The sequence below is a fragment of the Zophobas morio genome, unplaced genomic scaffold (assembly GCF_036711695.1).
Source record: "Zophobas morio isolate AGI-343-1 ecotype UQ-CSIRO unplaced genomic scaffold, CSIRO_AGI_Zmor_V1 ptg000021l, whole genome shotgun sequence".
In the NCBI taxonomy this organism is placed as follows: Eukaryota; Metazoa; Arthropoda; class Insecta; order Coleoptera; family Tenebrionidae; genus Zophobas; species Zophobas morio.
Genome location: NW_026972126.1, coordinates 23,386,077 through 23,410,110, shown reverse-complemented (window position 1 = coordinate 23,410,110; position 24,034 = coordinate 23,386,077). Strand labels below are relative to the sequence as shown.

At 39.4% G+C, this 24,034-nt stretch overlaps 6 protein-coding genes across 6 annotated transcripts; 5 read left to right on the top strand and 1 right to left on the bottom strand.

Moving 5' to 3' along the window:
- Positions 1–4,704: 4,704 nt before the first annotated feature.
- LOC135133264 (protein lethal(2)essential for life-like) lies at positions 4,705–5,308 on the top strand. The gene has a single exon (XM_064061602.1). It carries the CDS (start codon positions 4,823–4,825, stop codon positions 5,234–5,236), a length of 414 nt encoding a protein of 137 aa, XP_063917672.1. The 5' UTR covers positions 4,705–4,822; the 3' UTR covers positions 5,237–5,308.
- Positions 5,295–9,389, bottom strand: LOC135133263 (E3 ubiquitin-protein ligase MARCHF6). The gene is made up of 3 exons (XM_064061601.1): positions 9,180–9,389; positions 6,640–8,432; positions 5,295–6,592 (listed from the first exon to the last, which is right to left on the bottom strand). Exons 2-3 carry the CDS (start codon positions 8,423–8,425, stop codon positions 5,691–5,693), a joined length of 2,688 nt encoding a protein of 895 aa, XP_063917671.1. The 5' UTR covers positions 8,426–8,432; positions 9,180–9,389; the 3' UTR covers positions 5,295–5,690.
- A 23-nt stretch (positions 9,390–9,412) lies between these two features.
- On the top strand, positions 9,413–12,952 carry LOC135133262 (ATPase family AAA domain-containing protein 5). Its single transcript, XM_064061600.1, has 3 exons — positions 9,413–10,745; positions 10,793–12,517; positions 12,583–12,952. Exons 1-3 carry the CDS (start codon positions 9,712–9,714, stop codon positions 12,836–12,838), a joined length of 3,015 nt encoding a protein of 1,004 aa, XP_063917670.1. The 5' UTR covers positions 9,413–9,711; the 3' UTR covers positions 12,839–12,952.
- A 1,172-nt stretch (positions 12,953–14,124) lies between these two features.
- LOC135131810 (uncharacterized) lies at positions 14,125–14,856 on the top strand. The gene is made up of 4 exons (XM_064059661.1): positions 14,125–14,190; positions 14,238–14,396; positions 14,443–14,610; positions 14,661–14,856. The coding sequence occupies exons 1-4, from the start codon at positions 14,125–14,127 to the stop codon at positions 14,820–14,822; spliced, it is 555 nt and encodes a 184-aa protein (XP_063915731.1). The 3' UTR covers positions 14,823–14,856.
- Positions 14,857–21,689: 6,833 nt separating this feature from the next.
- On the top strand, positions 21,690–22,444 carry LOC135131809 (uncharacterized). Its single transcript, XM_064059659.1, has 4 exons — positions 21,690–21,758; positions 21,822–21,980; positions 22,027–22,194; positions 22,243–22,444. Exons 1-4 carry the CDS (start codon positions 21,690–21,692, stop codon positions 22,402–22,404), a joined length of 558 nt encoding a protein of 185 aa, XP_063915729.1. The 3' UTR covers positions 22,405–22,444.
- Positions 22,445–22,679: 235 nt separating this feature from the next.
- LOC135131694 (uncharacterized) lies at positions 22,680–23,431 on the top strand. Its single transcript, XM_064059539.1, has 4 exons — positions 22,680–22,762; positions 22,814–22,972; positions 23,029–23,193; positions 23,242–23,431. Exons 1-4 carry the CDS (start codon positions 22,694–22,696, stop codon positions 23,392–23,394), a joined length of 546 nt encoding a protein of 181 aa, XP_063915609.1. The 5' UTR covers positions 22,680–22,693; the 3' UTR covers positions 23,395–23,431.
- The last annotated feature ends 603 nt before the right edge of the window (positions 23,432–24,034 follow it).

Sequence of the window (24,034 nt, the reverse complement as noted above, 5' to 3'; positions counted from 1 at the left end):
GTAGCCCCGCCCACCCACCCAGTCTCAATTGTGATGATTTATTTTTATTCGTCGTGAGTCAGGAAGGCGGAGCTTAACTGCAAAATTTTTATTTCTCTGCGAGAAATTAAAAACATGTTGAGTATCGTGTTGTTGAATGAATAATTAAGAAAAAAATAAAGCCAAAGATTATGCCTCACCCATACGCGCCCCGATCTCATTTCTCAATTGTGATGAATTTTTCATTCGTTGTCAGATCGAAGGGCGGGGCTTAATTCCAAGATTCATATTTGCTTACAAGAATTTACCATTTTAAACATATTTTAAGTTTCTTGTTCTGAAAAGACGACTATGTATATTAAAAAAAAAGACAACATATAAGCCCCGCCCACCCACCCCATCTCAATTGTGATGATTTTTTTAATCATCGAGAGTTAAAAAAACGAAATTTAGTTGCAAAATCCGTATTATTTCTTTACAAGAAATTACCATGTAAGACACGTTTTTCAAAGAATTCTATGTATATTAATAAAAAATTAAAGCCAAAGACTCATATCTGCCCTGATCTAAATATGTTATAATGAAGTTTTCATTCGTTGCCAGACCTAGGGGCGGAGCCTAATTGCAAAATCCCTATTTCTTTACCAAAATTTACCATTTTAACCATGTTTTAAGTTTCAAGAATAAAGAAAATCGTCACAATTGAGATGGGGTGGGGCGGGCGGGGTTAATATTTTTGCTTTTTTTCTTAATATACATAGTATTCTTTGAACAACACGATACTCAAAAGCATGTTTTTAATTTCTTGCGAAGAAATGAGTATTTTGCAGTTAAGCTCCGCCTCCTTAGTTCACGGTCAATAAAAAAATCATCACAATTGAGACCGGGCGGGTGGGCGGGCTTACAATTTGCTTGTTTGTTTTAATATGGTGCAGACTTCTTTTCACAATATGAAGCTTAAAACATGTTTAAACTGGAAAGTTTGCATAAGGAAATATTTGCTACGTATTCATAAATCACACATGTATGCAATCTTATAAAATTAAATATATAAATATGTAATACAAAAAAAAAAAGGGACAAACTAGTAGTAAGTAAAATGGTACGTTACACCCCACATTTTGTTTTTAATTTATTATAAGTTGCTTTAACATATATTTTTTAAAATAGGTCAATTTTGACGTTCAAGTGTTTTTATTATTTTTTTTGTAAAAATTTCAAAGTCAGCGGTTTCTATATGGATCCGCATGTTTTAAGTTTCTTGTCGAAATAAATCTACACATATTAAGAAAGAAATGCAAAAATGTAGCCCCGCCCACCCACCCTATCTCGATTGTGATGAGTTTTTTTATTCGTCGTGAGCCAAGAAGGCGGAGCTTAACTGCAATCCTTATTTCTTTGCGAGAAATTAAAAACATGTTTTTGAGTATTGTGTTGTTCAATGAATTCTAAAAAAAATACGTATATTAAAAAAATAAAGCCTAAGACTAAGCCCCACCCATACCTGCCCTGATCTAAATATGTTGTAATGAAGATTTCATTCGTTGGCAGACCTAGAGGGCGGAGCCTAATTGCAAAATCCCTATTTTCTTAAAAAAATTACTATTTTAATAAACGTGTTTTAAGTTTTTAAGAATAAAAAAGATCATCACAATTGAGATGGGGTGGGTGGGCGGGGTTTATATTTTGGCTTTTTTTCTTAATATACATAGGATTCTTTGAACAACACGATACTCAAAAGCATGTTTTTAATTTCTTGTAAAGAAATAAGTATTTTGCAGTTAAGCTCCGCCTCCTTAGTTCACGGCCAATAAAAAAATCGTCACAATTGAGATCGGGCGGGTGCGCGGGCTTACAATTTGCTTGTTTGTTTTGATATGGTGCAGACTTCTTTTCACATGAAGCTTAAAACGTGTTTAAACTGGAAAATTTGTATAAGGAAATATTCGCTACGGATTTATAAATCACACATGCAGGAGTATGCAAATCCTATAAAATTAAATATACATAATAGCAAAAAAAAAGGGACAACCAAGTAGTAAGTAAAATGGTACGTTACACCCCAACATTTTGTTTTTAATTTATTATAAGGTGCTTTAACATATATTTTTTAAAAAGTCAATTTTGACGTTCAAGTGTTTTTTTTTATTTTTTTATAAAAATCTCAAAGTCAGCGGTTTCTATATGGATCCGCTTGTTTTAAGTTTCTTGTTGTCGAAATAAATCTACACATTTTAAGAAATAAAGGCAAAATGTAGCCCCACCCACCCACCCAGTCTCAATTGTAGTGATTTTATTTTATTCGTCGTGAGCCAAGAAGGCGGAGCTTAACTGCAAAGTCCTTATTTCTCTACGAGAAACTAGAAACATGTTCTTGAGTATCGTGTTGTTCAAAGGATACTATGTATTTGCATATTTAGAAAAAAATAAAGCTAAATATTAAGCTCCACCCATACTCGACCCAATCTCAATTCTCAATTGTGATGAATTTTTCATTCGTTGCCAGATCGAGGGGCGGGGCTTAATTGCAAGATCAATATTTGTTTACAGGAATTTACCATTTTACACATGTTTTAAATTTCATGTTCTGAAAAGACGACTATGTATATTAAGAAAAAAGGAAAAATATAAGCCCCACCCACCCACCTTATCTCAATTGTGATGATTTTCTTAATCGTCCATAGTTAAAAGAGCGAAATTTAATTGAAAAATCTTTATTATTTTTTTACAAGAAATTCATATTTTGGATTCTTTATATTATTCTTTGAACAACACGATACTGGAAAACAAGCTTTTAATTTCATGTAAAGCAATAAGTCATGCAGTTAAACTCCGCCTCCTTAGTTCACGGCCAATAAAAAAATCATCACAATTGAGATCGGGCGGGTGGGCGGGCTTACAATTTGCTTGTTTGTTTTAATATGGTGCAGATTTCTTTTCACAGCATGAAGCTTAAAACATGCTTAAATTGGAAAATTTGTATAAGGAAATATTCGCTACGGATTCATAAATCACACATGCAGGAGAATGCACTCCTATAAAATTAAATATATATATATATAATACAAAAAAAAGGGACAAACTAGTAGTAAGTAAAATGGTACGTTACACCGCAACATTTTGTTTTTAATTTATTATAAGGTGCTTTAACACATTTTTTTTAAGTCAATTTTGACGTTTACGTGTTTTTTTTATTTTTTTTGTAAAAATCTCAAAGTCAGCGGTTTCTATATGTTTCCGCATGTTTTAAGTTTCTTGTTGTCGAAATAAATTTACACATTTTAAGAAAGAAAGGCAAAATTTATTTCTTTACGAGAAACTAGAAACATGTTCTTGAGTATCGTGTTGTTCAAAGGATACTAGTTATGTATATTAAGAAAAAAATAAAGCCAAATATTAGGCTCCACCCATACTCGCCACGATCTCAATTGTGATGAATTTTTCATTCGTTGTCAGATCGAGGAGCGGGGCTTAATTGCAAGATCTATATTTGTTCACAAGAATTTACCATTTTAAACATGTTTTAAGTCTCTTGTTCTGAAAAGACGACTACGTATATTGAGAAAAAAAGCAAGTATAAGCCCCGCCCACCCGCCCGGTCTCAATTGTGATGACTTTTTTAATCGTCGACAGTTAAAAGAGCGAAATTTAATTGCAAATCCTTATTATTTCTTTACAACACATTACTATGTAAAACATGTTTTGGAATATCGTGTTTTTCAAAAAATTAACGCCAAAAATTAAGACCCACCCATACCTGCCCTGATCTAAATAGTAATCAAGATTTCATTCGTTGGCAGACCTAGAGGCGGAGCCTAATTGCAAAATCCCTATTTCGTTACCAAAATTCACCATTATAAACGTGTTTTAAGTTTCTAAGAATAGAAAAGACCATCACAATTGAGATGGGGTGGGTGGGCGGGGTTAATATTTTGGCTTTTTTTTCTTAATATACATAGTATTCTTTGAACAACACGATACTCAAAAGCATGTTTTTAATTTCTTGTGAAGAAATAAGTATTTTGCAGTTAAACTCCGCCCTCTTGCTTCACGTCGAATAAAAAAATCATCACAATTGCGACAGGGCGGGTGGGCGGGCTTAAAATTTGCGTGTTGGTTTTAATATGTGTAGACTTATTTTCACAACATGAAGCTTAAAACATGTTTAAATTGGAAAATTTGTATAAGGAAATATTCGCTACGGATTCATGAATCACACACGCAGAAGTATGCATTTCTATAAAATTAAATGTATGTTTCACCCCTCATTTTGTTTTTTAATTTATTATAGGGTGCTTTATCATTTTTTTAAGAAAATAGGGCAATTTTGACGTTAAAGTTAAAAATCCGGACAGACGGAAAAAAAAGTAGACTATTTCGGGGAAATTTCCCGGTCTCGTGGGAGTATAATCCGACACTGAAATGTCCATAAGAAAATTTAAACTTAGCGAACGAGTGTAAATATTCCATGAACTGTTGTGCGATGACGTCTCGTACATATTTGTGTACCGGTAATTTTCCATGTTGTTTTTTAAAATATAAACAAATTAGGTGTTTCAATAATAACGTGTAAGATTTTCCACATTGTTCTGATTCATCCCTTCTGCTTTTTAAACTTATTGTATTTAATTGTTTTATTTAAATCGTTGTTTGAACAATATTTTTGTGTTAATTTAGTATTGAAAATTCGTCTAAAACATACATTTGGTTTGCTACTTGAAATAATAAACTGATATCTTTTGACCACAGAAAACGTCACTTTGACACCCAAAAATGAATCAAAACGGTTTCTTCTGGTCTTGAGATATCTAAAGTTTAAAACGTCTTATAAAAGAAAAATGAAATGATTCCGCGCTTTACCAACCTTTTCCGTATACCACGAACGTCATTTCGTGCATGGTACCTTTCCGACGTACGACAAAATTCGGGATTTGGGAGTGTTAGTTTCGACGACGATAAATTTGAAGCGGTCGTGGATGTCGAGCAGTACCAATCAGGAGATATCAACGTGGAAGTCATGGACAGCACAATAATAATTCAAGCGAGACAAATCGACAAACAGGGTGATCACCAGTTAGTTTCGAGCCAGTTCATCAAGAAGTTTATCCTGTCTAAAGGGTACTACGACATGAACAACGTGGAATCGACGTTGTATTCAGACGGAGTACTCATTGTGACCGTTCCAAGGAACCGAACGGTGGACGAGTGCTGTAGGAAAATCCCCATCGTGCAAGCCGGGAAGCCGTATAGGTCTTGAATTTCGGAATGCAATTTTTGTGTATTGCTCATTTTCACGCACATCAAATACAACAAAATGGTTGGAAAAACAGTCTTTATTATAGTAAAATAAGTAGATATAATAGTACAGACGTATCGAATCTAACTGACGTGACTGTGTAGTAATCTAGGGTGAGATTAGTGCCAACCTTTAGCTTTTTCAAAGCGCCGGTCTCAAGAGTCCTTTTTTAAAATCAGAAATTCAAAAATGTCTAACATTCTCGCATATATCACAGACTTCCATTACGATGAAGGGTCAAGCACTAACACCACGTTGTCATAACGTAAATACACTCCTATAAATACGAAAGAAAATATATTTCTGCCATATATACAATAAAAAATAAATAATATTTACAGGAATGAACCTAACCTCGAACTGGAAAACCGTTATTTAAAAAAAAACTCAAAGAAGAAACACCCTAATCGAGAATTTAAGTGTCCGTCTGCGCTTTAGCTTTCCTGTGATCGTAATTGACCAATCTTTGCCCAACCAAGTACTTATCGTTCTTAATGTGCTCATACAACTTCTTAAATTGTCTAATTTGTAAAACTACCACCACACCCACAACACACAGCAGCAACAAGAACGGGTACAGCCTTCGCGCGATCAGATTCCTCATCTGCAGACTACTCACGAACAGCGGTACCGCCGAATACGCGAGCACGTACGGTATGGCCAACGCCAACCCAAAACTCACGATCACCGGTGCCGCCAACTGTTTAAAAATAAAACTCAGATGCATATCCCTGATGCCGTCTCTGTACGCTCTTTCGATCGCCGCCCTCAGGAACCAATCGGGACCCATCATCGTCACCGCGCACGCTATTTTCGTGTAGAGCACACCCAGCGCCCAGTCCTGCCAGATGAACAGGATGGGGGTTTGGTGGATGGGTACACGAAGCGGGACTATAACCACTAGTTCCAGGAGCAGGCCGAAGAGCAGCGGAATGACCCCGAGGAGGATGGTACTGGCGACCATGGTTTTTAAGCCGAGGATGCACCACTGCTTGAGCCGCGACATCATAGCGGCGCGGCCTTGGGGCAACCAGCTCATGATGAGGGTGACGGCCCGGGCCGACAACCAGCACAGGTAGAGACCGCAAGCGGCTGTGTAGAGTTCGTGGACTTTGACTTCGGTTTGGGCGGCAGTGGCGGATATTTGAGGACCCGGAGGCGGCGCGCCTACGAGCCACAGGGCCATGACGCGGCGGCCCAGCCACACCGGGAGAGTGAGGGCGGTTAGACTGAAGGCCACCAGCGAGACGCAGACGAGGACGAGGAGGCCGACGAGGCGCGCGACGAAGAACGACGGGCGTTCATAGGGTTGGAAACCTAGAAAGAATTGTTCTACGATCTTGGACACAAAGTAAAGTTCTTACCTGACGGCGGCTCCATCATGAGCAGCGCTTGATGTGCCGCCCCTAAGCCCGCTCCCGGCTCGGGCGGGTTAATTACCGCTTGTCCGTTTGCGTTGGCCGCCTCTTCCCGATTTTCTTGACCGTCTGAGTTCCCCAGGAGGTACGAGTGTATATTGAGCACCCACGCCACCGCTCGACACCAGTTCCTCACCAAGCCCTTGAGCCAAATCCTCGTGTGCGACTGCTCCAACAACGCCGGGAGGATGACTTGCAACAAAAGCAACTCCAGGGATAGTTCGTTGACTTGGGTTTCGCTATTCAGGGACACCGTGTACGGGAGAAAACTCGGCAACAGGATCTTCAAAATCCGGATTGGGAGCCACAACATCAACAGAACGACGCTTCCGAAAATAACTGCCGAAATGAGCAACTTCCGGATGTGTTCGAGTATCGGCAAGTGGATCATTTCTTGGATGGGACTGAAATCTGGGTCGTTGAAGTTGCGGAGGAACCACAGGACGCCGGGACGGAGAATCTCGCGCAGAAGCAGTACGAAAGAAGCGAAGTAGTAGACGTAGACCATGCCGATTAGCCAGTGGATGAAAATGGAGGTGCCTGGAGCCGCGCTGAAGCTATTTTCGCGGTCTTTGAGAGTCGCGTCGAACATGGCCAACGAACAAATATCGAGCCACCAGCCGCAAACTAGAGGAAGAATTCCGATTTCGACTACCGAGAGCATGGAGACTTTGACGACGACGTAGCACAAGCCCAGGACGCGTTTAGCTTTGTAGAAGCCTAAAACGCCTGCGACTCTGTGGAAGAAGACGAAGAACAAACCGACTGTGCAGTAGCCGACGAGGGTGGTCAGCAACCCTTCGAAGTGACTAGCGGAAGCGGTTTCGCGCATGTTGACTAACGACAACGTCATCAGACCCATGTGGTAGGGAGAGTAGGCGAAGATGAGAATGAAGAGAGTATTGAGGGAGATCACCCAGAACACGTGTTCCAAGAACATGAGGGATCCGTCCAAACCCAATAGTCTCTCCCAGGTGATTTCTTCAGCTGCTCTATCCCACTCCATCGGTATCCAATTATTGTCTTCGCCTCCGTTGACTTCGTTTTCTTCCTGCGCTTCCACTTGATTCTCTTGTGGTTGTATTGCGGCTTCCGGCTCTTGGACGTTCTCTTCGGGGTTTTCCACCTCTTCGGGGATATTGTTGTTTAAGATGGGAGCTGGAGCGTCTTCTGCGGGCAATCCGGCGTTGTCTCTCTGCAACCAATCGGGCCCTCCGCCGTGCAAAATCTGCTCCCTCAGCCAAACCAACCCCGCGAAAGCGAACAAAGTACAAGTGACTACGAAACAGCCTTGAAAAATATCAGACGCTAGATTTTCCATTGATAGAAGTTCGAAGGGGAGGGTTAAAATGGCGTCTACGGTTCCCGCGAACAACGCCCTGTATATCCGACACGCGGTTAAAGGGACTATTCCCAACCACGCTATAGCGACTAAAGTGTAATGTAACCAGTACTTGATGGCGGTACCGATGGAGGATAGGAGACCGGCGGCTAGGTCTTTAACGGGCAGTCGTCTAGGCATATCCGGGGAGTAAATGGGGGTGAAGGAGAAGCGGTAGGAACAGAGTTCGCAGTATTCTTTGCGGGAGTAACGCATCCACTGCATTAGGCATTCTTGGTGAATCCACTTGATGCTGCCGGTGCATATGCAAGGATGGAAAAGGGGGCGCTCTGGGACCCCCTCGGAGCGACACACGCGGCAGATGTCAGCGCTGGACAGTTCGGAATCCATTGTAACCCTGCAAAAAAAAACAACAAATGTTCAACTACACCTGTAGTTAACTTTTGTCATTGTACAAGCATTCAGTTTTTGCTCTACTTTGTATCTACTCGCTCGAGTGCAAAGTGTTCAACTTATCTGTGTATTTACTTTTTAATAAAGAAAAACCCACTTCAAAGCAAAGTTAATTGACCTCTGTCTAGTTAAGCTTTCACCGATCGAAGAAACCACGTCGCCGAGCTTTTCCAAGGCTACGAATATGCAAACTGGCTTAATTGATAAGCTGTTTTTGTCGGTCGGATAAGCGGGACTCATTATGATAATTTATGACCAAAACGGTGATTTAATTAATGCAACAGTTGATATTTCTGGGTGTCTGAAATGAAAGTTGTCGCGCTCATCGAACTGAAAGTTATTTTTTTAATGTAAAAAAACAACGTTATGCAATGTTTTGCGGCTTGATAAACAACCAGGCGCTATTTACACAAAAATAATAGAGTCCATAGCAAAAATGGGAATTGTTCCAATCAGTAACCTAATTAACGAAAGTTTGAATACTAAAGAACAAACTTCACGATTATTATTACACTTCTAAAGGCCATATGACGAACATCCTTGGTGTTACTCTCATTTCGACCTTTGAAGTTTAACAACAACGAAGACATAGCTCTATACAAATCCGAGTCGAAATTAAACGGCCGTAACACACTGAACCACGTACAATAATAGAAGACGTAATAAAGAACAATTAAGAAGAAAAAAATACCTGATGTTATTTGGCACAGGAATCTACTTGAATGTCAAGGGCATGTTGTTTCAATCTTCTATAACGCCAAATCTCACCGACATAGCGTTCCTACGACTTGTGAATTTGCAAAATACGGCGATTTTTCTTAGAATTTAAGCTTTTTTGGACAGGACGAATATTTTGACGTAACAAACTCCACTACTGACGTTTCTTTTTTGCTGGTGACATTCCAGTACCAACTGACGCGTGCAGCAATACCAACGTACAAAAATACGCACGAAAGTTGTTTTAAACGAAAAACGACTACAAAAATTGCAAACCCGTCCACGGTTGATTCAATAACGTCCCTCTGCAATTAATAAAACAGGGTGCACGTAAAATCAATAACTTTTACTAATCGAATTGGCACTTTAGCCACAATGACATAACCTCACATAACCTCGAAAAGCGCACAATGTCAACAACAATCTCGCGATTTGGCGCCAAGCCGTTTTGTGTTGCAGAAAATCATGAGTTTTTAGCATAATTTAGAAAAACAGTTGTTTGAATAATGAAGGAAGCGTCAACAGCAGACAAATCCGTAGATGATTGTGATAACCCACCCAAAACTTGTCCAGAAAATGCCAAAAACAAGCCTAAAAAAGGGGAATCGAAGGAAGTGGAAGGTACGAACGGCCACGACGAGAAAGAAAATCGTTCTGGGCCCCCAAAAATGAACGCGTTTCAGTTCATGATGAACAGCAGACACAAGAGCATCGGAAGTAATTCTCCAGGTCGAGAGGCTGATTTAAGCGCGTCCCCTGATAGCGTGGTGTCTAAAGAAGAGTTAAAATTGAGGAAAAGTCGACTGGAGAGTTGGTCTGAACAGAAAGGGGCTTCCAAGCGGAAGCGAGAGTACGAAGAAACTGGTAATTATATTGATTATAAGTTAGAAAAGAGAAAGAAGAAGCTTAAGAGGATTTTGAACATTGATTGTCAGAGCGACGATGAGGTGATCAGGACGAGGAAAAAGAGGTGTGCGGTGATTGAGTCTGACGGCGAAAACAGTAACGACGTGAAGGAAAATGTTAAAAAAGAACGAAGAAACAAGCTGTCTTTAGACAAAACCATCAAGAGTGATGGAATTGAAAAAGAACTGAAATTGACACCAAAATCTGTAAAATCGTGGAAGTTTAAAATCAAACTGTCCATGGATCAGAACAAAGAAGCTGAAACAACTAGTGAGGATTTAGTTTCAAATGAGAATGAAAAAGTTGAGTCACCTAAAGAAGCAAATAAAGACTTATCTTTGGATGAGTGCGCTGTTGTAAATGAAGAAAAGCCCCCTGAAAATGGAACAAGTGTTGAAAAGCGGTCACTAAGAACCCGAAAAGCTAAACCAAAAATGGACTTTGTTTATTCAGACTCAGATGAAGAAAAAGAAATGTTTAGAAAGAAGAAAAAGGGCACTGTAAAAGTAGCGCCGGTTTTTTTGAAAGCTGCACCCAAAGCCAAGTTGGATCCGAAGGTGGCAGAGGCCAGAAGACAATTTTTACTAAGCGGAGTGCCTTCCTCATTAAAAAAAGAAATGGAAAAACAGCTATGGTATAAATTGTTTGATTGTATTTTTCGTTTCTAATTTTATGTTTCAGTGTTGAGGACGTTGAATTTGATGTTTTCCCCATGGTCAGTCACGTGCAGCAAAAATCTGATAACGTGTTCTGGGATTTACCAAAACCTGAGTTAAATTTAACCCACCAAGAGGAAACAAAAATTGCAGTTGCGCCGTTTTCCAAAAACATATTGTCTTTAGAACCTCTTGCTACAGAGCACTCAGATGCAGAGGAAACTGGGTTAAACAAAATCAAAAACTGCAAAAAAATAATCAAAGAGATTAAAACCCAAAACCCTGATTACCCCGTTTACAAGGTTTTTAATTCAATTTATTCCAAAAGCGGTTACAAGGTGGAGACGGCGCCAGAGAGTGTCGCTCAAACCACTACCAAACGCCGCGGTCGCCCAAAAAAAAATCCCCCTGAAAAAAAACCTGAAACACAGACCCAACAACAAGAAAATACCACCATGTGGACTGAAAAATACAAACCAAAATCGTCAGCTGACATCATCGGGAATCGTTCCAGCGTCACCTCCCTCAAAGAATTTTTATCAAAGTGGTCCAAAGATTCAAGCAAAATTCGAAAAAAATGTGACAGCGAGTCGGAGTTTGACGTCACTGATGACAGTTGTGACAGCACGAAAATGCACAGCAACACTATACTTCTTCAAGGTCCAAGCGGTAGCGGTAAGACCGCGTCCGTATACGCAGTGTGTAATGAGTTAGGTTTTAATGTCTTGGAAGTGAACGCGTCAAGCAGAAGAACCGGGAAACGACTACTACAAGAAGTACAAGAAGCCACTCAGTCGCATCAAGTGTGCAAAAACGACACACTTTTATCGTCTTTTGTTAAAGAAAAAAACAAAAAACCGTCTGCGAAAATGTGCGTCTTGTTGATAGAAGACGTAGACGTAGTTTTCGAGCAAGATGAGGGTTTTATTGCTGCGATTGCGCAGATTGTGACCACTAGTAAAAGACCGATTATTTTGACAGCAACTGACGAACCGCCATCCAGTTTACAAAAAATTGTAAACAACCATGCAGCGATTTATTTTGCGCCGTTTTCGTCGATTCTGACGATTTGGTTGCAAATCGTGTGTCTCGTTGAGGGTTTGTACATTGTGCCTAAGTCACTTGATGACTTACTGAGCTACAACAGAGGCGACATCAGGCGGACTTTGCTGCAACTGCAATTGTTCGTTAGTTCGGGTGGACGTCGTGCTCACACTGAAATTAAAACCGATATTGACGTGTTTGTAGACGGCGATGATAAAATAGACGACGATAATTCGAATTTGTCGCTTTTAAAGATGGACGAATCGTCAGATTGTAAAGAGGGTGGCCAAATTTACCACGACTGTCAGTCGTTTAGTTTGTCTTACTGTAATAATCTAGACGTAATTTGGTGGAATTTACCCACAATGTTGACTTTACCGAATTTTTCAAAAACGACCCTGGCAGAGAGTCATGACAGTAAAGATAAAGAAAAGCTGAAAATGCTTTCAGATTGCTATGACTCACTCGCGTTTGCGGATGTTTTGTGCGGAAAAGGTCAATTCCATGAGAGTTTAGAGCGAAAATGGCGGACTAAAGAAAAAGATGGCGTTGGGTTAGAAGAGAACATGGCGGAATTCACACCACATGACGTTTCTAATGACGTAGTGCAAACACTAATTAGTGGAAGGGTTAAATTGTATAAGGAAAAGTACAGCAGACAGGAAGTCGCGTTAAATATGGCTGTGCCACATCAAACGGAACGCAGGTGTGTATAATGTGCCGCTTGCTACGAATACCTGATATACTATAAAACTATTTTTTTTGTTATAGGTGGCGTTCCAAGCAATTTGCGTCAGAAAAAAAACTGCAGGCCGCTTTGCCGCTATCCGAGTCTTTGGCAAGACGCGCAATAGCTTTGGATTATATGCCGTGCCTACGAACTATAGCTAGGTTAGAATTTGAACGTGCGGCAAATAATACAAAGCGAGGCAATAGATTTTACAATTATTTGAGAAATTTAGGGGTGCGTTGTGGCGATACCACGTACAGAGTGGCCTGCGACGTTTTTAAAACCCAGGACCAATGATTATCGTGATCACTCGTTAATTTTATAAATTATGTAAATATTCATTCAAAATTGTAAAAACCGAAATGATTTATGTAGTTTTCTACAGGGAAATAAAAACAAATCGTATTTTCATTTAGTTCAATTAACGTGTAACCAAGCATCCAATAAAGACCATTTTCTCCCTAATTACTTGAAGTTCCGGTTAATTAAGTGTTCCAGAACTACAATATGGTCATAGTTATGGAAATTTACTCGAAATTGACATGTTATTAGAGCAAATTTAATGGACATCGTCTGAAGTGGTAGTTTGATATTACAGATACACTTCCTGTGACAGCGGAATGTAATAATGCGACCTCGTAAACAATCGTGCTTATCAATAGTTGTATCGAACACACTAAAAAATTGATAATTCATAGCACGCAACTTTTGTCTTGTAAATTAATAAACCTAAACAAGTCTTGGCAAGATGGCGGGTTATTCCGGTCCCTTAACAAGGAAGTTTTATGAGAAATCTGATTGAAATTTAAATTAGATCCGCATATGCGTATGCCGTTTTTACTTTTACTGATAACTTATCGATTTTTGCGAAGGGCGGTGCGATTGAATTACACGGGTAAAAGATTTATTCAATTTTATTCAATCCGCGTTCGTTTATTTGTCGAATTTGCATCTAGGGGAAGTTTTTTGACCAGTAATTGGCGTTCGATTTTTTCAATTAAAGTGTTTGGAGTAGGAATGTCCTCAGGAAATGACAGCAATCAGACGTCTGGAAGGGTACTTACGAGGGTGCGACTTGCCGTAATCCTGCCCAAGGGACAAACCATTAACGCCAACAAATTAATTACGAGACGTCTGAAATTACTTCGGTTTCTGGAAATGTTAATGTTTAGTCAACAGGGCTCGCTCTTATCGCGGCCTCGGAAGCGAAAAGGGTTGGCTTTTATTGAGTTTTTACTTTTTACGGGTCGTAGGGGTTAATAAAGTTTTATAAAGGGACGATTAGTGGATTTTGTTTGGAGGGATTTAAATGGAAAGCGGGATTATGACGAGAAAGACATTTCGCGGAAAAATTAGGCACTTGCAAATTCTACAAATGTGGATTAAATTGGGAGGATTTATTTGCGAAAAAAGGATTTAGGTCATAAATTAGAGGAGTTCCAGTCGGGTGAGTCGGGTTTTCTCATTGGGCAAGGACGATGTTGTGGTACACGATTTTTGAACACGAAAGCTATTTTTTTTTCTTCCACAACGTGTGATATATAACTGCAGAGGGGACAGTGTTAATTATAGTGTTCAGTAAAATGATTACTACAACTAATCTCGTTTTGTTTATTGGAGTGAACTTCATTGTAGTGGAGGCGTCAGATGTAAGTTGATTACATTTGTGTTCCTAATTTCTTGTTCTTGTGTTTAGACAGGTCCTATCGGCCCGGTAACCGTTTACGAAGTCCAAGACTGTGATCCAGCCTTAGACGAGTTGAATTTCGAACTTACGCTACTCCAGGACGTGGATCAAAAGGATAAAATAACGTTGTCTTTCAGTCTGCCGTTTGATATTGGCGTAGACGCAACGGTAGATGTTATCTTTCGGTGTCTCGTGGTCTGAAAGCATTTTTCAGGTTAGTGTTGACGCCGACAAATTTGATGGTTCGGACTGGCAAAAGAGCGCGTTTGTGGTTGAGAACAAACCAGCGTTTAAATTTTTGAATGATTTTGTTTCGCCCATCTGGAACAATTTTAGGGAACAAGCGGTGCCGAAGATTGAGAAACCCAGTGAAATGCTGGCTGTAATACAGCATCAGATTTATTCTTTGCAACAATGACTGGTTTGTTGTAGGGGGACTATAACGTGGAGTTGTTTTACGCTCATTATATGGATATTAATACACCGCAGGTTCCATACGGGAGGTTTATGGCAAGTGTGTATTTAACGGTGGATGATGTGGACGTTGTTTGCAAAAAGCTGGAAGTCGAATTTACGCCACCCGATTCGATGTAAGTGGGGCGGGTAATGACTTGATTCGGTTGTAATATGGAGGTGAAATACACAACTTACGCAAACTTTCTTGTTTTATTTTGGTAATTTATTTTGGTCACAAAATAATCCTACAGTCCTTTTTTTAATAATAAATAGGCCCAAAAAGTACATGTTTTGAGCAATAGCTAAGGAAAGTTTAATTTATCAGGCAGAAATTTTGAAAAGCGTCTGATATGTGGTCTTGAGGTTACTTAATTCGCAGAATATGACGAAAATGGCTTCCATCGCGCATTAGAACTTAGTAAAAAATTGGTCGAAAGTTCCCTCACTTTTGAAGTAGGTACAGTCCAACAAATACTGCTTCTTTGAAAAATTATAAAATTAGATTTTGTGAAATTTTACTTTCTCGTAATAACCTGTATGAAATAAAAACAGTATAGAGGTACTTGTTACAGCGAAATAGAAACAAAGACAGTTGGGAGCCCCGAGAAGATTTGATATACTTAAAAAAGACACTTGGGGCCCCCGAGAAGGTTTCGCCTTCTTTAAAAAAGTTGGGACCCTCGAGAAGGTTTAACATTAAAAAAAAGAACATTTGAGCCCCTCGAGAAGGTTTTACATTTTAAAAAAGGAGAGTTGGGGACCCCGAGAAGGGTTCACATTCTCAAAAAAAAGATATTTAGAGCCCCTGAGAAGGTTTTAAATTTTTAAAGTAGACTGTTGGGACCCCCGAGAAGGTTTCACATCAAGAAAAACGAACTTGGGGCCCCCGAGAAGGTTTTACATTTTTAAAAAAGACAGTTGGGACCCCTGAGAAGGTTTCACATTAAAATAAACAGACATTTGGCGCCCCCGAGAAGGTTTTACATTTTTAAAAAAGACCGTTGGGACCCCCGAGAAGGTTTCAAATTAAGAAAAAGACATTTGGGGCTCCCGAGAAGGTTTCACATTTTTAAAAAAGACCGTTGAGACCCTCGAGAAGGTTTCACATTAAAATAAAAAGACATTAGCGCCCCCGAGAAGGTTTTACACTTTTAAAGTAGACCGTTGGGACCCCCGAGAAGGTTTCACATCAAGAAAAAAGACATTTGGGGCCCCCGAGAAGGTTTTACATTTTTAAAAAAGACCGTTGGGACCCCCGAGAAGGTTTCACATTAAGAAAAAAGACACTTGGGGCCCTCGAGAAGGTTTTACATTTTTAAAATTGATAGTTGGGAGGGCCAAGAAGGTTTTACATTTTTAAAAAGATGGGTGGACCCCTCGAGAAGGTTTCACATAAAAAAAAGTCAGTTGGGACCCCCGAGAAGCTTTCATTTGCTTAAAAATATACATTTGGAAACCCCGAGAAGGTTTTACATTTTTAAAAAGACAGCTGGGACCCCCCGAGAAGGTTTTACATTAAAAAAAAAAAAAAAACACTTGGGACTCCTGGGAAGGTTTCACATTCGTAAAAAATGACATTTAGCGCCTCTGAGATGGTTCTACATTTTTAAATACAGAGGAGCGTAATACGTTATAAACAATGCGAGAGAAAAAGGGGGAAAAAAAACCGAAAGGCCAAGTTTGGAATCGAACGCGAGACGTCCGGGGTGGGATTTTGTACCGATAAAATATGGTCATCTTTTTCTTTAGCATCTGAAATTTATATTTTCGTCCTTCTCATTTATCACTTCGTTATCGCTTCGTATCGTATCGGTAGAAACAAAATTCCACCCCAAGACCGAGAAGTCGTACTTTAATGGTAAACTGTTATTGCACCCTACATTCTGTTAACTACTCTTAATATTGTTTAGTCTTATCTTAGCAAGTACTAGCCCGCCCACCCACCCTCTACTTTCTTAACGAATTTCATCTGCCAAAGTTAGTCATATCATAGCAGGTACTAAACCCACCCACCCACCCTCTCTTTTCTTAGAAGGTATGTGATTTGCCAAAGTCAGTCTTATCTCAGCTAGACGGTTGAGACCCCTGAGAAGGTTTTACATAAAAAAAAAATCACATTAAAAAAAAACATTTGCGCCCCCGAGAAGGTTTTAAATTTTTAAAAAGTTAGTTGGGATCTCCAAGAAGGTTTAACATTAAGAAAAAAGACATTTAGGGCTATCGAGAATGTTTTACAATTTTAAAAAAGACAGTTGGGATCCCCGAGAGGGTTTCATATTAAGAAAAAACACATTGGGGACCCTGGAGAAGGTTTCGCCTTCTTTAAAAAAGAACAGTCAGCACCCTTCTTAAAGAAAAGACTTTGGAGCCCCCGAGAAGATGTTACATTTTTAAAAAAGACAATTGGAACCCCCGAAAAGGTTTCAAATTAAGAAAAAGACATTTGGGGCCCTCGAGAAGGTTTTACATTTTTAGAAAAGACAGTTGGGACCCCCGAGAAGGTTTCACATTAAAATAAAAAGACATTTGGCGCCCCCGAGAAGGTTTTACATTTTTAAAAAAGACCGTTGAGACACTCGAGAAGGTTTCACATTAAAATAATAAGACATTTGGCGCCCCCGAGAAGGTTTTACATTTAAAAAAAAAAAACGTAGGGACCCCCGAGAAGGTTTCAAATTAAGAAAAAGACATTTGGGCCCCCCGAGAAGGTTTTACATTTTTCAAAAAGACCGTTTGGGCCCCCGAGAAGGATTCACATTAAGAAAAAAGACACTTGGGGCCCTCGAGAAGGTTTTACATTTTTAAAATAGATAGTTTGGAGGCCCAAGAAGGGTTTACATTTTTAAAAAGATAGGTGGGCCCCTCGAGAAGGTTTCATATTAAAAAAAGTCAGTTGGGACCCCCGAGAAGGTTTCACATTAAAAAAAGACACTTGGGACCCCCGAGAAGGTTTCACATTTTTAAGAAAGACACTGGGCCCCCCGAGAAGGTTTCACATTAAAAAATAGACAGTTGGGACCCCCGGAAAGGTTTCACATTCGTAAAAAACGAAATTTAGCGCCTCCGAGATGGTTGTACATTTTTAAATAAAGAAGAACGTATTCGTACCTTTTCGAGAAAATGGGGTAAGTTAACCAATTAAAAAAGTGTTATGACGTCATAAACAATGCGAGAGAAAAGGGGAAAAAAAAACGAAAGCCAAGTTTAGAATCGAACGCGCGACGTCCAGTCCACATTCCTGACTCGTAACCACTAGAGCAAGAATGGGATTTTATTTCTATAACGATAAAATATCGGTACCGATAAAATGTGGTCGACTTTTTCTTTCGCATCTGAAATTTATATTTTCGTCCTTGTCATTTATCGCTTCGTTATCGTTTCGTATCGTATCGCTAGAAACAAAATCCCACTCCAAGACCGAGATGGCGTACGCTAATCTTAAACTGTTATTACATCCTACATTCGGTTGACTACTCATAATATTGTTTAGTCTTATCTTAGCAAGTACCAACCCCACCCACTCACCCTTTATTTTCTTAAAGAGTTTCATCTGCCAAAGTTAGTCTTATCATAGCAGGTACTAACCCCGCCCACCCACCCTCTCTTTTCTTAGAAGGTATGTGATTTGCCAAAGTCAGTCTTATCTCAGCTAGACGGTTGGGACCCCTGAGAAGGTTTTACATAAAAAAAAGTTTCACATTAAAAAAAACATTTGCGCCCCCGAGAAGGTTTTAAATTTTTAAAAAGACCGTTGGGACCCCCGAGAAGGTTTCAAATTAAGAAAAAGACATTTGAGGCTCCCGAGAAGGTTTTACATTTCTAAAATAGAACGTTGGGACCCCTGAGAAGGTTTCAAATAAAGAAAAAGACATTTGGGGCTCCCGAGAAGGTTTTACATTTTTAAAACAGACCGTTTGGGCCCTCGAGAAGGTTTCACATTTTTAAAAAAGACAATTGGGGCCCCCGAGAAGGTTTCACATTAAAAAAAAAGACATTTGGCGCCCCTGAGAAGGTTTTACATTTTTAAAAAAGACCGTTGGGGCCCCCGAGATGGTTTCACATTAAGAAAAAAGACACTTGGGGCCCCCGAGAAGGTTTTACATTTTTAAAATAGTTAGTTGGGAGGCCCAAGAAGGTTTTACATTTTTAAAAAGATACGGGGAACCCCCGAGAAGATTTCACATTAAAACAAAAGACAATTGAGACTCTTGAGAAAGTTTCGCATTTTTAATAAGATAGTGGGGACCCCCGAGAAGGTTTCACATAAAAAAAATACAGTTGAGACCTCCCAGAAAGTTTTACATTCGTAAAAATATACATTTGGAGCTCCTGAGAAGGTTGTACATTTTTAACAAAGACAGTTGGGACCCTTGAGGAGGTTTCACCTTTTTGAAAAGACAGTTAGGACGATTGAGAAGGTTTCACATTAAAAAAATACAGTTGAGACCTTCCAGAGAGTTTTACATTCTAAGAAATATACATTTGGAGCCCCCGAGAAGGTTGTATATTTTTAAAAAAGATAGTTGGGACCCCTGAGAAGGTTTCACTTTCTTAAAAATATACATTTGGGATCTTCGAGAAAGTTTTACGATTTTAAAAACTACAGTTGGAACTCCCGACACCGAGAATGTTTCACATTAAAAAAAAGACAGTTGAAACACTTGAGATGGTTTCACATTAAGATAACAGACATTTGGGACCCATTAACATACAGGGGCCCCCGAGAAGGTTTTACATTATTAAAAAAGACCGTTGGGACCCCCGAGAAGATTTCACATTTAAAAAAAAGATAGTTGGGCCGCCCGAGAAGGTTTCACATTTTTAAAAAAGACAGTTGGGACCTCCCGAGAAGGTTTCACATTAAAAAAAAAAAGACAGTTGGGGTCCCGAGAAGGTTTCACATTCTCAAAAAAAGATATTTGGGACCCTCGGAGAAAATGTTACATTAAAAAAAAATTGGGATCCTCGAGAAGGTTTCACATTTTTAAAAAAGACAGTTGGGACCTCCCGAGAAGGTATCACATTTAAAAAAAGACAGTTGGGGCCCCTGAGAAGGTTTCACATTCTTAAAAGAAGATATTTGGGACTCTCGGAGAAAATATCACATTAAAAAAAAAATGGGATCCTCGAGAAGGTTTCACATTAAAAAAAAAGACACTTGGGGCCCTCGAGAAGGTTTTACATTTTTAAAATAGATAGTTGTGACCCAAGAGGGTTTTACATTTTTAAAAAGATAGGGGGGACCCCCGAGAAGGTTTCACATTTGTAAAAAATGGCATTTAGCGCCTCCGAGATGGTTTTACATTTTTAAATAAAGAGGGGTGAATTCGCACCTTTTCGAGAAAGTGGGGTAAGTTAATCAATAAAAAAATGTTATGACGTCATAAACAATGCGAGAGAAAAAGGGGAAAAAAGAAAAAAAAAACGAAAGCCAGTAAACTGTGATTGCACCCTATATTCTGTTAACTACTCTTAATATTGTTTAGTCTTATCTTAGCAAGTGGTAGCCCTGCCCACCCACCCTCTATTTTATTAAAGGGCGTCATTTGCCAAAATCAGTCTTATCTTAGCAGGTACTAAACCCGCCCACCCGCCCTTTGTTTTCTTAGAAGGTGTGTCATTTGCCAAAGTCAATCTTATCTTAGCAAGTACGTAGACGGTTGGGACTTCTGAGAAAGTTTTACATAAAAAGAACACATAAAAAAACATTTGGCGCCCCCGAGAAGGTTTTATATTTTTAAAAAGACAGTTGGGATCCCCGAGAGAGTCTCACATTAAGAAAAAATACATTTGGGACCCCCGAGAAGGTTTTACATTCAAGCTAGTACTTGCTTATAAAAGACTCTGCAAGAAAAAGTTAAACTTAGCCCCGCCCACCCACCCGTTTTCTCATTTTTTCTTACAAAATAAGAAATAAATTTTAAAGTAAACAGTATAACAAAAAAAATACTGTCTATTCTTTTTTTCTTTTTTAGCAGCCCCATTCCCATTCTACAAAAGAACAAATGATTAACCCCGCCCACCCACCCCGTCTCCATTTTAGTGACTCATTTTATCTGCACATAAGTTGATTCGATACTGAACAGAAATAAAATTAGTCCTTAGAATGAGAATAGCGTGGGTGGGTGGATGGGCGGGGTTAGTACTTGCTAAGATAAGACTGATTTTGGCAGATGACCCTTTAAGAAAATAGAGGGCGGGTGGGCGGGGCTATTCCTTGCACATAAAGGACTCTGCAAGAAAAAATTAAACTTACAACAATCGGTCCAACAGTTTCGGAGATTACTTCTCTAATATAAATGGATTCAGACACCAGACAGACAGACAGACCGACAGACAGACAGACAGACGGAAATGGGAGTTTAATTTATTTATGGTTACTCAGCCTATGTCCGAACCGTTAGACAAAGGAAAAGAAGTATGTGTGATATATGCAGATATATCAAAAGCGTCTCATAAAGTAATTCATAATGTTTTAGTTAACAATTGGATCGTTATGGTATTTCCAATGACATGTTTAAATTAATGAAATCGTGTTTATCAGACCGTACGTTATATATGGAATACAACAACTTTACATCAGGAACTATGACACCTAATTTGGTGTACCTGAGGGCTCCACTTTAAGTCCTTACTATTTGCGATAGTTATAAACGATCTGACCAGTGTGATTAAGTCGAGTCACAGAACTTCCTTCGCAAAGTATCGTTAGAGATCCTTGCTAGACTTACTAGATGCTATTTCTGCACTAACTTTTTTTTTGTTGCGTGAACAATAACAATAAAATTGAAACATAGTGCTTGTAGCCACGTAGTACATACAGGCCCTATCCTTGTTCTCCATGTCGAAACTAATTTATTGATACAGTAGGCATATTTTTTACATTGTCGCTGTATTTTTTCAAGGTGTAATCGCGTAACCGACAAGCGGAAATGTACTTTTGTTTGTTACAACTTCAGATATAAATACGCCAGTTTTTGACCCATCGAACGTATTTTTAGCAAGATGAACGCACCACTAATACTTTCTTTGTTGTTAGCGGCAACACCCATCCTCGTAGTGGGACAGTCCGAGGTAGGTCGACTACTTCAACTCTAGAATGTTACATTTACGAATATATGTGTTTTATTTTCAAAGAAGGGTCCTCCGGGTGAAGTAAAAATTTACGACATCAAAGACTGCGATTCCGTTCTTAACAAGGTGGAATTCGAGGCGAAAATGCAGACGGAAAGCGACGACACCGACACCTTTTCGATGTCTTTCAAGATACCAAGCGATTATGGAGATAACGTTTTGGTAAATATTTAATAGTTAGGGGTAAGTTATTGAAAATGTGTTTTAGGTCACTATACTTGCGGACACATTGGACGGGGACGAGTGGAAAGAAAACGCGTACCATTTCGACGATGAGAAATTCTTTGCGAGTGTTAATAATTTTTGTCCGAAAATTTGGGAACATATGAGGAGTAAAATGGAACCCAAAATTGCGGAGCCTGGTGAAATTCTTGCTGTAGTGATAGGTATATTTAATTGAATACCATTTAAGTTTCGTTTTTAGGGGTCTTATACACTGGAGGGATTTACGGCGACGTATACGGAGATCACTGTCCCGCAGGTACCATACGGAAAAGCCCGTCTTACGGCCACCGTAACGGTAGACGACGAAGACGTGCTCTGCCAGAAGGTGGAACTCGAATTCTTCAAACCTTCACTAAGATAGATTATTGTCGATTGAGGAAATGAATGCATTAATTAATAAAACTAACTATATTGCATATTATGAAAAGATTTTTATTTATTTGCGAAGTCCCTAAATGACATTAACGACCTTCAAATAAGTTGAAATTAATTTTCATGTCGCAAGGTTTTCTGTCGGTGTTTGACAACATGTTAATTGCACGCGAATGGACGGCGACACTTTTTTATATGTTTCAGGTCATTTAAATAGATGCTTTTCCGACATTACGCTAGTACTAAACAATTTTCCTAGGTAGATACACGCAGACACAATGAATTGCTTTCTGTTGGTGTGTTGCGCTCTAATAATAAATAGTGATGTCGTTTGTTCCGGTGCACAAGTGAGTATTAGAGCTGTCGATTCACATACATTTTTTCTTTGATGTTCGTAGTCCGGTCCTATCGGACCCATTACAATTTATGAAATAAAAAACTGCGACCCCGATGTCAATAAGATCGAGTACGAAATGAAGCTGAACGAAGACGACGATGGCACAAAGAGCGTCGATTTCAGCTTCAAGCTTGCGGAAGATTACGGCGAAGAACTAAACGTAAGTGGAAAAATCTCGTTGAAATTTTAATACTTACTTAGTACTTAAAATTCTAGCTGACGATCGTTGTGGATCAATACTCCAACAACGACTGGCAGAAAGACATCTACGACCAAGAATTCTCCTTCTTGAAATTTATGAACGACAAGCTCCCCAAACTTTTGGAAAATTTCTCCAACGCAGTTAGCCCCAAAATCGACGACCCCACGGTTTTTCCCGCCGTACGTTCGCACGGAAAACTTGTCCATATTTCAAACACTCTGTTGTAGGGTGAATATAAACTGACGGGATACAAGGAAGATTATCATAATATTGAACAAGACCACATTATTTATGGCAGGTTGAGAGTAACTTTTTCTTTCACGAAGAACGACGAGGAGCTGGCTTGCATCACGGCTGAAGTTCAAGCTGATGAGCCTTAAAGTGGCGTGTGTTCGGCTAGTAGTTAACTGTTATTAAACGTAATGCTGCATCAAGACGTAATTTATAGTCCCTTTTTTGATTTTATTGCGTAGGTAAAGCGGCGCGTTCGTTAAGAGGCGAAGGCCTTGTAGCTGTTAGCGTTGACTATGTGGACATAGGACTGACTTGGAAAGTTGTAGACTAACAAAGGAACATAAATATTTAAGAGAACCGCAGTTTAGAGAAGCACGTCGGGGCCGACCCATATAATTTGTTGATCTCCAGAGGATCGAACGCTGCAGTTCCGACCTAGCCGACGATAGACGCAGTCGATGCGGATGCAGGCTAAGGGTTTAACTATGCAAGTAGTTGGATTCTGTGACGGGACTAAAAAAATTGGTCTAAAGAGTTTAGGCAGTACTTTTCTCTGCCTATTATGTTTTTTTTTCTCGTTACATTTTTGTAGCGGAGCATTTTAAAAACAAATTGCGATAGCATAGCAAAACGCATCTGTGCGTGATGTTCGACGTCCCACATGCTGTTGAATGCGCCAAGGTCATCAGAAAAGGTTATGAGTGCAAAAAATTTATTTACAGCACATTATCAACGGGAATACATTACATCGGAAGAATGTCACGTAGACATTTGTTTGATTTGAAT

Bases quoted from the DNA above. Each gene is read 5' to 3' on its own strand.
- LOC135133262 (XM_064061600.1), top strand. From the start codon at position 9,712: ATGAAGGAAGCGTCAACAGCAGACAAATCCGTAGATGATTGTGATAAC. The intron at 10,746-10,792 runs GTATAAATTGTT...TTTATGTTTCAG, and splicing joins GAAATGGAAAAACAGCTATG to TGTTGAGGACGTTGAATTTG. The intron at 12,518-12,582 runs GTGTGTATAATG...TTTTTGTTATAG, and splicing joins CCACATCAAACGGAACGCAG to GTGGCGTTCCAAGCAATTTG.
- LOC135131810 (XM_064059661.1), top strand. From the start codon at position 14,125: ATGATTACTACAACTAATCTCGTTTTGTTTATTGGAGTGAACTTCATT. The intron at 14,191-14,237 runs GTAAGTTGATTA...TCTTGTGTTTAG, and splicing joins TTGTAGTGGAGGCGTCAGAT to ACAGGTCCTATCGGCCCGGT. The intron at 14,397-14,442 runs GTAGATGTTATC...AGCATTTTTCAG, and splicing joins ATATTGGCGTAGACGCAACG to GTTAGTGTTGACGCCGACAA.
- LOC135131694 (XM_064059539.1), top strand. From the start codon at position 22,694: ATGAATTGCTTTCTGTTGGTGTGTTGCGCTCTAATAATAAATAGTGAT. The intron at 22,973-23,028 runs GTAAGTGGAAAA...TTAAAATTCTAG, and splicing joins ATTACGGCGAAGAACTAAAC to CTGACGATCGTTGTGGATCA. The intron at 23,194-23,241 runs GTACGTTCGCAC...ACTCTGTTGTAG, and splicing joins ACCCCACGGTTTTTCCCGCC to GGTGAATATAAACTGACGGG.
- LOC135133263 (XM_064061601.1), bottom strand. From the start codon at position 8,425: ATGGATTCCGAACTGTCCAGCGCTGACATCTGCCGCGTGTGTCGCTCC. The intron at 6,593-6,639 runs GTAAGAACTTTA...AATTCTTTCTAG, and splicing joins CATGATGGAGCCGCCGTCAG to GTTTCCAACCCTATGAACGC.
- LOC135131809 (XM_064059659.1), top strand. From the start codon at position 21,690: ATGAACGCACCACTAATACTTTCTTTGTTGTTAGCGGCAACACCCATC. The intron at 21,981-22,026 runs GTAAATATTTAA...AATGTGTTTTAG, and splicing joins ATTATGGAGATAACGTTTTG to GTCACTATACTTGCGGACAC. The intron at 22,195-22,242 runs GTAGTGATAGGT...TTTCGTTTTTAG, and splicing joins AGCCTGGTGAAATTCTTGCT to GGGTCTTATACACTGGAGGG.
- LOC135133264 (XM_064061602.1), top strand. From the start codon at position 4,823: ATGATTCCGCGCTTTACCAACCTTTTCCGTATACCACGAACGTCATTT.